The sequence below is a fragment of the Sphaerodactylus townsendi genome, linkage group LG07, assembly GCF_021028975.2.
Source record: "Sphaerodactylus townsendi isolate TG3544 linkage group LG07, MPM_Stown_v2.3, whole genome shotgun sequence".
In the NCBI taxonomy this organism is placed as follows: Eukaryota; Metazoa; Chordata; class Lepidosauria; order Squamata; family Sphaerodactylidae; genus Sphaerodactylus; species Sphaerodactylus townsendi.
In genome coordinates this window covers 66,723,012-66,737,423 of record NC_059431.1, presented here as the reverse complement: position 1 = coordinate 66,737,423, position 14,412 = coordinate 66,723,012, and the positions used below count along the sequence as shown (strand labels likewise).

The following is a 14,412-nucleotide window of genomic DNA, read 5'->3' as shown; positions in this document are numbered from 1 at the left end:
GGCAATAGAAAGATTCCAATCTACTATATGCAGATGACACAGTCATACTTTCCTGTTCCAGATTAGGGCTGCTGTATTTTCTGAGGAAATTATTTGACTATTGCAATCAAAATGATTTATGGGCAAATTATTCAAAGTCTAAAGTCATGGTTTTTGAGAAAACATTTTTACAATGTAGGTGGTTGATAGTCACTCCTTAGAGCAGATTAGGAACTTCGAGTACCTGGGCTTAAACTTTCACCACTCTGGCTCCTGGACTACCCACAGACAATTATTCCTGAAGAAAGCAAACATCAGTCAAGGTACCCAATTGTGTTTCGAGTGCAGTTCGAACAGGTCCTTTAATTTATAAAGCTTGGTCCATAGAATTAAGCCTTTGGCTCAAAATAAAGATCTTCTCACAGGGTGAAGGTTTACTTCCTAGCTCAGGATGATTATTACAGTAACTGGATGCAACTGGAAGCAAGAGAAGCTGCTTCAATAGGTCTTGCTTCCTCCTTTTTAGAGCTTTTCAAGTACAACACCACACATCTCTAGTGCAGAGATTACAGGATATTGCTACATCTTATCTCTGTTTCCAGGTCCTATTGTTTGTTCCCAGACCTGTATTCATATAAATGATGTGGTCTCATTCTGTTGTGCTAATTACTTGGAAACACTGACAGTTTTTCACTATTGATGGCGAAATGTATTTCCATCTGAAAACCTTCGCGGTAGGCTCACAGGTATTCCTTATCCTCTCAGACTGTGCCCTTGTAACTTTTGGAATGTTGAAACCTTACCACATATTCTTCTTTGTTGTAAGTTTTATCATTGTGAGCATCAACAGAGGATTTTTCCTCTATTGTCAAAATTTAGAGACAGTACAGAACAATCCCATGCACATTTTTTGTTAGAAGACAAAAAATTTAGAATCACATTAGAAATTGCAAAATTTCTGGGAGAGGTTTTCAGAATAAAGAACAGATCTCAAGCAGCTGTTCCCCTGCTGTAATATTTTGTTCCTAAGTCTATGTAACCTTATCCCTTTTGTTCTTTTAATCTATGGACCTGTTTGTTATTGTTGACCGGATAGTGTTTTCTAATGTATACATGTTTTATGGGTCAATTGACCACAACAGTAAATCTTATCTTATTTTATCAATCCTAGAGTTCAGGACTTATCCTATGGAGTTCCATAGGATTTGATGTTTTGCCAGAGTAAATATTAGATATTTATTAGATATTTATTAGATATTTAATTAAAGCTTTGTGAAATACGTTGAGTGAAGTTTAAGTTTTGCTGCATGAAATCCAACTGAATCTATGAAATCCAGGATTCCATGGGTTAGAAAGGTCTAGGAAGGGTTAAATAGGGAGCCCTGAATCCAGGTGGGAAGATCTCTTTTAGAAGCTTGGGGAAGAAGAGACAATTTAAAAAATGACAGCTGAACAAGGCTAGCTGGGGAAAATGATAAGAGTGTTCAGTGCATTGGATAATACTAAAAACAATGTGTTCTGAAGTCTAAGGAATTGGAAGAAAACACACCCCAGGAATCAGCCTGGGGTGCCATTGTGGCAGGAGAGGAGGGAGCAGCTTCCCTCCTCCCTGTTGGGCCAATTGGGAACCTGTCACATGGCCGGGAACCATTATGTGACAGGGCCAGGTGAGCCTATAAAGGCAATGTCCGGCTGGGGATAAGCCTCTTTCGAGGCTGCAGTTTGCAAGGAATACTCACTTGTTATATCGCGGGCTGCGGCTGGCCTCAGAGGAGTGCAGGAGTTGGGCCTGCGGGTTTTTGGGGGGGCGTGGGGCGCTCACGGGGGGGAGCTGATTCCCGCATCCTTGGAAGAACAGTTTAGGATAGTCAGTGTATTGGAATATGATACTACTTAATTTGAATTACTGAGAAATATTATGATGAAACTTGCCTATCTACTCACGATTACAGAACTAGTTTTAACAGTACTAAATGTTTGAATAGTTTGAGTTTTTTCTTTTTAGTACACTGGGTCAGATCCAGACTAAACTGCCAACCCACTGTTTCTTTTTACAGAAACTAGTTATGAGTATTTTATTAACTTCTCTAGTCCTATCAGTCATGTACCAGGGAATTGTACAGAAAGTGACTGATCCCTAAATGAATCTCCCAAAATGCATATAATAAAATAAAAAAAGTTTAAAGGAGCCCAAAGTAAAAAAAAATAAACAAAGAAATAGGCAAATAAATATTTTCTGTGTTAACAATTTATGTTAATAATTAATGACATAATGAGTTTTAAATCATTTCTACTATATTAACAAATTGAATGGTGTCCTGAACTTGACATATTAATCATTATTCATTATTACCATTTCAAATTTTCACTCACATTACATTAAATGGCTTTGAGCAATTAATAAGCCATCAAAAACAAATTGACAATTAAAATTAATTATAAATGAATGTGTGGCCCATCTAAAGGTTTCACACAATAACATCAATATATTTTTAAAACCAGATATATTAAACAAGTTAAATATTAGTTTCACTCATGAAAAAATTGAAAAATGCAGAATTAATGCAAAATCAATGAGTTTTACATGTCAGAGAATATTTAAATCCTCTATTGTATCAAATCTATATAATATTTTGTGTCACTTTATAGTACAACTGGTCAAAATAGTGCTGCAGAAAAAAACCCAGTCTCATAATGTATCCAGCAGACTTGTACAGGATAAAAAAAAATTATGACAACTCATACTTCTATCAGAATTTACAAACTCATTACCATTGTGCCCTTTCAAGTATGGTCCTTTCAAGCCTTTCCTTTGATGTACCTTTCTAGTTTGAAAGTGGGGATACATAAATTATGCCTTTTATTGGCTGACAGATGAAAAGTTAGCATTCTTGCTGATTTTGCTTTTCCCCCATCTCTTTTGGTAGTGCAACAACAAAATGTTGTTGGTTTTGGTGCCTTCTTGTTGAGAAAAAGTAAGTAACATGAATTAATAGCACCCCAATGGAAGTAGTCAGGATTGGCTGGATTTCCACATTAACATATTCTAATTGGATGTTCAGAAGCCATTAGGCTTTATTACTGCAAATAGGATCACAGCTTAAAAAAAGCAGATAACACAGCAACAACCTGGGGTGGGGCGGGGCAGTGCAAACATTACAACTTTGTAATAGGCAAGTTGTTGCCTGAAATATTAGAGTGAATACCTTGTATAGTGTGAGCAATTACAGAATAATTCTAAAATGAGAGCCCAACTGAATAGACCTGAATAAGCTTCAGAGTAGATCTGCTTAGGCTAGCACTGTCAGTATTTTACTGCAGCAGACTGAATAATTAAAGTTGCATTTCACTAATGATGCAAGGATTATTTCTCCTGCTCAAAGCTAACTGGAGGGTTCTTTGCCACAGAGTAAGACTCATAATTAATTTCCAAGTATCTATCCTTATTCAGCATTTAATAATCCACAAGTTACCACCATGGGAAACTGTCAGAGATTAGGTACAACTTGGACATGATCAATAAATTGTTTGGATTTTCTCTCTCCTGTTTTAAAATAGTCAAATAGCTTACTTAGATACCATTTCCAGTTCTTGTTACTATTGTTTTGCAGAGGCTTTCATAATAATGACCACAGACTCAGCTTTCTTGGGAATTAACTTTGGCCGCAGCCTGTTTTATTAAACCACCGTAGAAAGCTAGGCGAACATAAGAGGCACATCCTAGCCACCGGGCAGTAAGCCTGCTGAATCTGGCACCCTCCCCAATCCCTATTGGGGAATTAGAAAAGAAAGTTACTAGATGCCAACGCGTGTGCCCATTACATGACACCCCTACTGCTGGGGGTAGCAGGCTCCCTAGCAGAGCCTCTGCAGCTTGTGTTATTGAGCCCACCCCACCCCAGATCTCTTATTGAGACCCAAATGCAGGGAGGTACAGCGTGCAAGCTCGGCCTCCCCAGAAAGGATGTACTCCTATGCACAAACTTGACAAGGCTGCGAAAAAACAACTACTTAACAATCAACAATAAGTTCAACTAATTCAGCCCAGAATAAAGGGGGTGGAGGGTGGGTCTGCTCGCCTCGTGGCCTCAAAAGAGGGCAAGGCCTCCCAGGTGCTGCCTTTTAAAGGCTCGCCCAGGCAACCTTGTCACATGATGAGGCCCCCGTCACGTGACTCCAGTCTAGGTGTGGCCAAACCCACCGCAGCCAGTCCTTTTTGCTTGTCCCTCCCCAGCTGCAACGGCAGCCCCGGTTAACTGCATTTGCTTGTTGTGTTAGCCTTAAATTTTGAACACTGTAAAGCTATTTTTGTTTCTTGTGAGTTTCCATGAGAAGTATTGGAGTACATCAAGGTATTTATGTTCATACCAGAAGGCAGTGCAATTATACTGTCGGTTAATATGACACAATTTTAGGAGAAGATTCCTGTTAGAACTGAGGTCAGCCATGCAGACATTAGAGTTCAGGCAACATTCATCTCACCTGGATCATTCATACATTTGTAGCCAGACAGGAATGAGTTACCTGGGCTAGGTAACAAAAGGAACGTTTATGACTAATCAGTTCTAGATCCATCTCTTTAATGCTATGCTATTTCAGAAATGCTGCCACTGTAAAATTATACAGAATGAATAATCCAAACACTTAATCAAAAATACAAAAATATCTTAAGCAAATAGGACTTACAGAGCAGTTCTATTCTGATGAAGTCTTTAATTCCCAGATTTTCTAAAAACACACCAGAGGAAGCTGTTGTCTTGAAAAAAAGTGATACATCTGCACTAAGTTCTTCATGAAAAGTAGGGAAATGGAGATATGACGCCTCAGTGTTGAAGGAAGCTGCATTCCAAAATTCTCCTAATTATAGACAAGAAAAAAATTCACATTTGCTATAAAGTGATAAAAATAATTACCAACAAGATTATTAGTTCCTGTGCCCCTCTATTCTATATAGCTCTTCTGATATCTATTAGTACTGCAACATATACATGAGGATAATGTGTGTATGTGTCAAGGCAGTGTGGTGTAGTGGTTAAGAGCATGTGCACTCTAATCTGGAGAACCGGGTTTGATTCCTTGCTCTGCCACTTGAGCCATGGAGGCTGATCTGGTGAATCAGATTAACTTGTGCACTCCAAAACATGCCATCTGGGTGACCTTGGGCTAGTCACAAGTCTTCAGAGCTCTCTCAGCCCCACCCATCTCACAGAGTGATTGTTGTGGGGGGGAAGTAAAAGGAGATTGTAAGCCCCTTTGAGTCTCCTTTCCGGAGAGAAAAGGGGGATATAAATCCAAACTCCTTCTGTTCTTTTTCATTCCTTTCAAATTTGATGGAGAAGATAGCTTCAATGGGCATTCCTGCAAGATTATTGTGGTTTTATTTATACAACTGTGAATACCCTACTTCCATCCTGTACACAAGGATCAGTCCATCAGACTGCTTCAGTGATAACTGCTTAGCTATATTAAAGGAAAGAGACTCTTTTTCTAATTTGTAGGCATCCAATATTAGTGAGCATTGATTGTCTTCATACATTTTTACAGAATTCAGGCCCAAGGAGGATATGTTTGAAATCCCATGTACATTTAAGTATACCTTATTATTTCTGCTAAATCCTTACAGTTGTATCTGTCATTTTCATAAACTTCACTGCTTCCTAAATCAAATTAGTCACAATACCTTCCAGTGAATGTCAAATGCATTTTCTCTAGCTACTTCCATGCTTGTCTTTAAAAAATGCAGTTTTTAGCATGGAATAGTACTTAAATTAGTAGTTGAAACTGTCAATATCAGGTATACGCTATATAAATTGAGCAACATTTAATAAGAAGCAATCGTAACAAATGAAAAATGAAAATATAGTGCCAAGCATGGTTATATGCCCCCCTATATATTTAAACCTATATTTTTCTCAAAGTATTTAGACAAAAAAAATTATCTGTACCTTCAAACTAGTGCCAAAATGGTTCTATGCATTATGGTTCTATGCAATATGGTTCTATGCATCTAGTGTTGGATATTCCATCACTACACTATTGTTTCTCATAGATGTCATACCTACATATACATGCTTCTTTAAACACCTGTGCAGCAAACAAATGTTGCTCTAACAACTGTGTATATGTATTTAGTAGGGCAAAGCCAAAACAACAGTTTACAGAAAGATGTTTTTATCCAAACTATGAACATGTTCTCATGCTCCCAGTGAGACATATTTTCTTATGTGTTTAGCAATAGATAATGTTTGTTTTCCTTAGTATCCCTTTAACAGTTCACATATTGGTGTGTTACTTCTTGCTTCTGAAGCTGCTGTTGTAGTTTTAACTATGCGGTTGTATAACATTGCAACTAGGCCATACTGGTGATAGCTCAGCAGCTGCTGAAGTCACTAGGATAAATCTGGGCACAAAAATCTCTTCACCTACAAAAGATCTCTTCACCTACAAAAGGATATATGAAAACTAGGCACGGGTTAAAATAGTACAGGGTTATTCTGAGATTGTGTGTGTAAATTACTGTCATGTCAAAGCTGGTTTATGGCAACTCAGTAGGGTTTTCAAGGCAAGAGATTAACAGAAATGGTTTGCCATTGCCTTCCTTAGCTCAGTGACTCTGATATTCATTGGTGATTTCCCATCCAAATACTGATCATGGCCAATGCTTCTTAGCTTTTGAGATCTGACAAGATCAGGCTATTGTGGGACAACCAGGTCAGGTCTGAGATTACAATATAGAATATTCTAACAAAACTGTATTTTTAAAAATACTTTTTTATAGGCAGACAAGACAGATGAGATGGATTAGTGGTTCCTTCGTGCTAAACAAGAAATAGGAATGTATTGTCGAAGGTTTTCATGGCCAGATTCAACTGGTTGTGGTGGGCTTTCCGGGCTGTGTGGCCGTGGTCTGGTGGATCTTGTTTCTAACGCTTCACGTGCAAAGATGTGGTTGATAGTATTGTATTGCAGGTGGGGTTTTTGAGTCCAGGGAATGATTCACATTTTCATGCCCTGCAGCAAAGGACAAGAGAGACCCCCTCACTTTTGCAGGAGTATCGCATATCCTGTAGCTGTGGAAAGATCTATATAGGAACCACAAAATGCATTCAGACTTGTATTAAGGAGCACGAAAGACACTGTTGGCTTAACCATCCTGAAAAATCTGCAGTAGCAGAACATATATTAAACAAAACTGGACATAACATTTTATTTGAAAATACTTAAATTCTGGACAATTCAGAAGGTTACTATGTCAGACTGCACAGGGAGGCCATTGAAATTCACAAACACCAACACAACTTCAACAGGAAAGAAGAGACTCTGAGAATTAGCAAAGCTTGGCTACCAATACTTAAAAACACCAAAAGCAAACCCCAAGGGCATGCTAAGTTCATGAACAATGGACTCCACCCAAACACAGGTTTTGAATTCACCAATACTGCGGCAAGGCATGAAAAGGTGAATCACTCCCTGGACCAAAAAACTCCACCCGCAATACAATACTATCAACCACATCTTTGAATAGCTAGTTCCACCCAAACACTTACTGATTGGTTCCCCACCCTGGGACATGGACAATATATACTCCACTAAACATTCCCTTCTCACTGGACACAGTGTGTAACAGACTTCCCTCTGTGATACACCTCTGAAGATGCCAGCCACAGATGCAGGTGAAATGTTAGGAACAAGATCCACCAGACCATGGCCACACTGCCCGGAAAACTCAACACAACAAGAAATAGGAATCTTACTCGAATGGGAAGAATTGTTATACAATAGAAGATTGTTCCCTCAGCAAAAGGGATTCTTCACATTGAGGACCTATGTTTAAAATGACACACTTCCAAACTTCTAAAGATGTCCAGAATTTTTGTCTGTGTTAGTTTGAAACATCTTATTTAAGGTAGTTGGACTTTGGAAAATATGCAAGCAAGGAAGTTTAATTTACTATTAATAGCATCACACACACATTTAAACCAATAAGAAATAATTTGCCATTTATATGCAACAAGACCATTTGCTTTCATGATTTCAAAGGCTCAGTAAAAAAGAACATTAATTAACTCATATTTTTCTTAACAATTTGGATATAAAATGAAACAGAAAAGGATACAAAGGAAAATGAGTCAGAAAAATTAGTACTTCTGAATGCTGTCCAATTCTTTACAAAGAAAACTTTCATTACAATGTCATATCTGTAAAAAGGCATTATGGTGCTCCAGTATTTGAATCACAACACAAATTTATTTGTTTCACATTTGCAAAAGTGCTATTATAAATACCGTTATGCAATTAATCATAAATTCTCTATGTGTAAAACTCCAGAGAGGCTAAAAATAATGGTGGCAGTGAAAAATTGGAACAACACAGCTTGTTCCGGATTGCAGATCAACTGGTAAATTATTACCATTTAGCCAAAAGAGTGAAAACAAAGCAAAAGCACATCTATGCTGTCAAGAAACATGAAAGGATCAGAATTTCTATTTTCAAGGACCCCACAGTTGTCATCTATGATAGTAAAGAAGTTCTTCTATTCTACACCTTGTCCATTTTCCTTCAACTAAATTGAATATTACTTATTATTTAATCTTCCAATCTACACTAGCACACATGGAATCCCAAATACTGGGTTTGTTTGTTTATTAAGTTCAATGTGATTTTGCTGTGGTCCAAGGACACATTGCTTAAATGCTGCAAAATTTATCAGAGATTACTGAAACTTGCCTAAAGAATTTCAATTGTGCTTTGATTTTTCCTAAACTGCTATAATAGCGTAAGTTCTGACCTTCTGTTCTGAATTTTTTCCCCACTAACAAATTTAGGATGGCAAGTAACACTAAAAAAAATTAGACAACAGCATCAATTTGAATAAAAAGCAAAAAGGGAAGGGCAAAATAAGCTTACTAACGGTATATTTTTCCCTACGTGGCATGGTGTAGCTCCATGGTGGCGAACCTGCCAGCATGGCCAAGGGCTGATGGGAACTGTAGTTCATGAACATCTGGAGTGCCATAGGTTCGGCACCACTGGAGCATGATCTCATCAGATGTCAGAAGCTAAGAAGGGTTGGGACTTGGAAGGGATTTTACCAAAGAAGTCTCTGCAGAGAAAGGGAATGGTAAACCACCCCTGTTATTCATTTGCCCAGAAAGTCCCTTGCTAGGATTGCCATGTCAGCTGTGACTTGATACACACATACATATACACAAGATGTAAAATGTGTACAAAGATTGGCTATTTAATTATTCTGCACTTTGGTGATAACAGGTAAAACACAAAAGCAACTAGAATTCAGTGGAAGTAAGAAATATTTCTAACTAGTAATGAGAAGCTTTAGGATTATTTTTGATCAGTGTATTCAACTTTTAAAAAATTAAGTGTTATGTAAGTTTTATTTCAGTTTCAAATCATTTAATGGAGCTACAGTACACATGTTTTTACTTAGCTTTCTTTACAATGTTCCAATGAATAAGTATGAGAATAAGGATTTATGTATTTTAAAATATCAATAAAGAATATGGATCGTATGAGGATGTATTATTAGTAGCAATATCAGAAAGTATTATCTGCAGACAGAAGAAAAGATTTCCGATGTGCAATCAAATCGGGATCTTTCTTTTTTGACAATACTTCTGGGTAATACACCTTGCTTATTCGCATCCACCCAAATAAGACTGAAACAAATACTAATAGATTTTCCACAGTCAGTAAATGCTTGCCAGGAAACAGTTCAGTAATACCCTGATCTTAAAAGGAAAAAAGTCAATATTTTAAGAAACCTGGAAGCTATGCATAAGGTAGTATTTTCTGAAAAGGATAGATAGATAGATAGATAGATAGATAGATAGATAGATAGATAGATAGATAGATAGATAGATAGATAGATAGATAGATAGATAGATAGATAGATAGATAGATAGATAGATAGATAGATAGATAGATAGATAGATAGATAGATAGATAGATAGATAGATAGATAGATAGATAGATAGATAGATAGATAGATAAATAGATAGATAGATAGATAGGTAGAGAGAGAGAGAGAGAGAGAGAGAGAGGTTTATTATCTAACATCTCAACCAGAATATCATATCTAGGGGAACAGAGGTTTCTAGCCATAAACGTTAAATCATCTGAGGCTATATCTGGGCTCCAAGCTACCCGAACCCAAGGGAATGGAGTTTGTGCAAGTCCATTTCCTCATGTCATGCATTTATATACAATCCCAGGTTTCTTACCATAAGTGTTGCTAGCCATAAATAGATCTCATATATTAGAATGTTTGCGATCTAACCCGGAAGTTGGCAGTGGGCTGACTGCAGGAAGCTCTTTTCAAGGACACTTGAAAAGAAAGGGGGTCTTAAAGACTTGTTTGTTTTTATGCATTGATAAATAACTCTCTGTATGTTGGAAAATGTATGATGTTTAATTGTGATGATAAAAGCAGGATTGTAACTCAGAATTTGAACCTATGTGCTCCAGAGTGGAGCAAGATTGAGAAAGAGGTTGAGGTGGGGGGAAAAGGGTGTCCAGCCCCCCCATGCCATCCCAAAAATTCATAATCCCTTGCCTAAATCTGACTCTGTGATATTGACACCAATAATGTCTTCGTCTGTGGCAGCTGAGATGGATGAGGGACTAAAAGCTCAAACAGCTTTGATTGGAGAGCCTGAAATGCATCTGAGGAAGGTAAATTTTTTAAACCCAGCTACTATGTTGCCTGAAGAAGAAATTCTGGAACATGAATGCCTAGAAGTCTCATATGAAGTGTATTCTAGCAGGCCTGGCCTAAGAGATACCCCTTTGCTAAACCCTGACGGTGAATTCTTTACAGATGGAAGCAGCTTTGTGGAACAAGGGGTGAGAAAGGCTGGCTATGCTGTTGTGCAAACTGTTGAAGCAGGTGTCCTGTCTGCAGACACTTCAGCCCCAAAAGCAGAGCTAATAGCTCTATGCAGAGCACTGCATTTGGAATAATCGTGGCATGATGGACCAAGAATGCAATCCTGTGAAGAATGGGAAAAAGATTCTTCTCCTCCTGGAAGAAGAATGGAAGCCAGAAGAGGTGATCCATTGCAGAGCACCAGAAAGGCAATATGCCTGAGGTAAGAAGAAATTCCTTGACATATCTTGCAGTCAAACCAGCAACCAGGATGGCACCAATGTCAGAAATTGCTTTGTTACCCTATGGCTTACCTAACATAACACCCTATTGCTTTGAAATAGAGACTTTAGGAATCAAATGGATGCTACACACTCCTGGAAAACTGCAAGTGAATGGACTGATCAGCAGCCGATGAAACATTGGAGCAAATTTTGCCAGGAGGCACATCTGAAATGGCCAGATGTTCTTCCTACAGCTTTGTCTCACATCAAACTTCATAGGAAATTGGGGTTTAGTCCTTTTGAGTTGATCTATGGTAGGCCTTGGAGCATAAGACAGAATTCAGATTCTGAGAATATAGATGTGTATGTAAACAGGAATCAGTCTTTATCAGAATATTTGCTATTGTTGCTGTGTTGTGTCTTATTATTTCTTTAAAGTATGTGCAGGAAAATCAACCTCAAAAAGTGAACATCAGAACCACTCCAGGAGAAGTGGATGGGTCCTCACCAGGTTCTGCTAACCACAGATGCAGCATTGAAGCTGGGGAAAGTCAAAAAATGGATTCATCTCTCCAGATGCAAGGCTGCCTGTATGCCAGCAACTGAAGAAGAGAAAACAGCATCATAGACAGGTGATCAGTGGAAAAAGAAGATCAAGTACCACAGACTGTCTCTAAGTAGACTGTGGAACCACTGGGAAATCTGAGTTTCTTGTTTAAATAGAACTCTGATTCTAGCTAAAGCGTGAATTTTGTTTCCTATATTTGGAAGTGGTAAATCTGAATTGTGAACAAAAATCCCCAATAGTTATTTTTCCAAATTAGGGTTCTGTATTATGTGGGTCTTGTTTTTAGTGTCATATTTTGAGGGGCTAAACCTATGAGTTAAGCATGCTCAAGCTTTGTGTGACAAATATGGAAATGATTCAGTATTGTATTATGAACACCCACTATCTGTAGCAGAATATGCTTTTGTGCCAGGATTGATTAATGACACACATTTGGTTATAGTTGCTCTGAACAGCATTCAGACAACTTCTACATTGTTCTGGCCCTCATATATAGCTCCTAATGTTACTAAAATTAGATGGTTCAAGTATAAAAAGTACACACCAGGATTATGTTTTTGCTGTTCCCACACAGAAGCATGATCCAGCCATATTCCAGGCTATACCAGAGCTCAAGGTTGTTGTCAAAGTTTAGCAAATTATACTGGCTATATTGGTAAGTTTGGTTATGGGAAAGAGTATAATCAAAGCTAGTTATGCCAGGGGTAGGAACCTCTGACTCTCAGATGTTCAGGAACTATCAATTCCTTCATCAGCCCCTTTCCAGCATGGCCAATTGGCCATTCTGAGAAAGGGGCTGATGGGAATTGTAGTTCCTGAACATCTGAGAGCCGCAGGTTCCCTACCCCTGTATTATGCAAACTCTCAAAGGTTCCTTGGAATTTGACAACTTTATATGTGTTGTATCTTGATATGCCAAATATTGCTTATGTAAAGGATGTTTCTGTAATAGGACTGCTACTAATTTGTATAAAAATCATGGATTGTTGTGTTCTTTATTTGTTACCTATATGTATGACTAGTGTAATGGGGACACTTATATTCATAGGGTGAGGGAGAGATATGACCCCACCACTAGCCACCAATTGTAACAGAATGGGTGGCCTTCAATCAAGGTTCCCACTAAACTGACCAGTGGGGTCTCCTTTGCCACCCAAAATATCTCAGGCTAGTGTTCAGGGATCTTCTTTTTATTCTGCTGCCACCATTAAAAGAGAAGGAACTAGGAATCCCAAAAACTGCTTCTGGCTGCCAAATATGATAAAGGATCCCACCCTCACATTCACTCTGAGGGAGAATGTCCTTCAGGGATCCCCATATACAAAATGAGGAACTCAAAATTGGCGGGGATTCTAGTCTCACTGACAGGCACTTCCCCACTCTTACACACACAAACGCAGGCTGGCTCAAATGGTAGCTTGAACACAAGAATTAAATTTATTTTTAAAAGAAAGGCTTCTTAAACTGGCTCATAGAGGTACTAACGCAGTGATGGTTTCCAGAGAGGTTCTTTTCACTTGAGTTTTCAGACGCTTGTTGGCACTTTTAGTTTCACACACACAGACACTGCAGGTGTCTCTTCCAGAGAAAAGGTTTTCTTTAAAAATATCAGAAACTCCTTTGCAGGCCAGACACTGGTCTTTTTGCTGTACCTCACCCACTGAATCCAACACACACCCAGTCCCCATGCTCCTGGCAGAGGATTCTGGCATACAAAGCCTTCCTCTCCCACTGTCCCAAACTGGCCAGAAACTTCGCCACTGGACTGGCCCTCCCAAGACTGGTGTTGAACTGGCAGGACAGACTCCTGGGTCTGGCTCACTGACAAGCCTCTCTGGCCGGGCGCTTCACTCTGCACCAAAAGCCAGTGCCTTCCTTCCTCTCACAAGTGCTGGCTTCCTTAGCTTGAGGAGAAGTCACTAGGAGCCTACCAGCTATCTGAGCTGGACCAGGAGTCTCCTTACAACAGAGACAGAGTTGAGAGACTTCCACTCCACAGTGACTCTGCTCTCAACTGAACACAAGCTGTTCCTCTTAGAACTCCCAACCAAGGGCAACCGTCTGGCCAGGCTCTCTGTCTTTCTGTTTTCTCTAGCAGCTGTTTTAGGCCACCCCTTCATTGTGCATTGCTGTATTGTGCGCCTTCCATCGAATTCCCTCACCTTACTTTTTTTATTTAAGAGTAGGACCTGCTGCCTACTCTTTACTGTCACCCAGGCCTGCTAAAGCAGGCCTGCTTCTACTCCAACCCTTCCAGGGTGGGGAAAATCTAATACACTCAGCTTTATAGGGATCTTATAGGAGCCAACCAGCATCTGTTCTCACAGTCATACAACTTCAATTTAACGTGATGTAGCATTACCATAAATAATTTACAGGAACTCAATTAGATGCATAATCTCCTTTGTCATTTTGGCAACATGAATTCCATTTGCTATTCATTGTTGCAAAATTAGGGGGGATTGTGAGAATGGAAAATAGGCCTAAAATTGTATTTGATATTAAAGAATAAGGGATTTATATAACCCAGAGATTCAAGAGGGTTTTCTCTCTCTAGGCCAACTGGTCATGCAGGCAAGAAAAGATTATATCACTAAGAAAGATCTTGTCACTAAGGGCTAAGACATGACAAAAGACATATCTTATAGACCTGTTCGGCATAACTAGCTATATATGATGGGCTGCATGAATAAACACAGAAATGAAAAGATCAAAGGTTAAGAGAGATGAATCTGATCAGATAATTGAAAATTTGG

The 14,412-nt window shown here is 38.7% G+C and overlaps 1 protein-coding gene across 1 annotated transcript in view; it reads right to left on the bottom strand.

The window, feature by feature from the left end:
- CNTNAP4 (contactin associated protein family member 4) overlaps window positions 1-14,412 on the bottom strand; it is a 102,820-nt gene that overhangs the window by 50,141 nt on the left and 38,267 nt on the right. Inside the window, exon 7 of the mRNA XM_048503965.1 lies at window positions 4,666-4,836. Coding sequence (XP_048359922.1) covers window positions 4,666-4,836 — 171 coding nt within the window. The remainder of the gene's footprint in view (window positions 1-4,665; window positions 4,837-14,412) is intronic.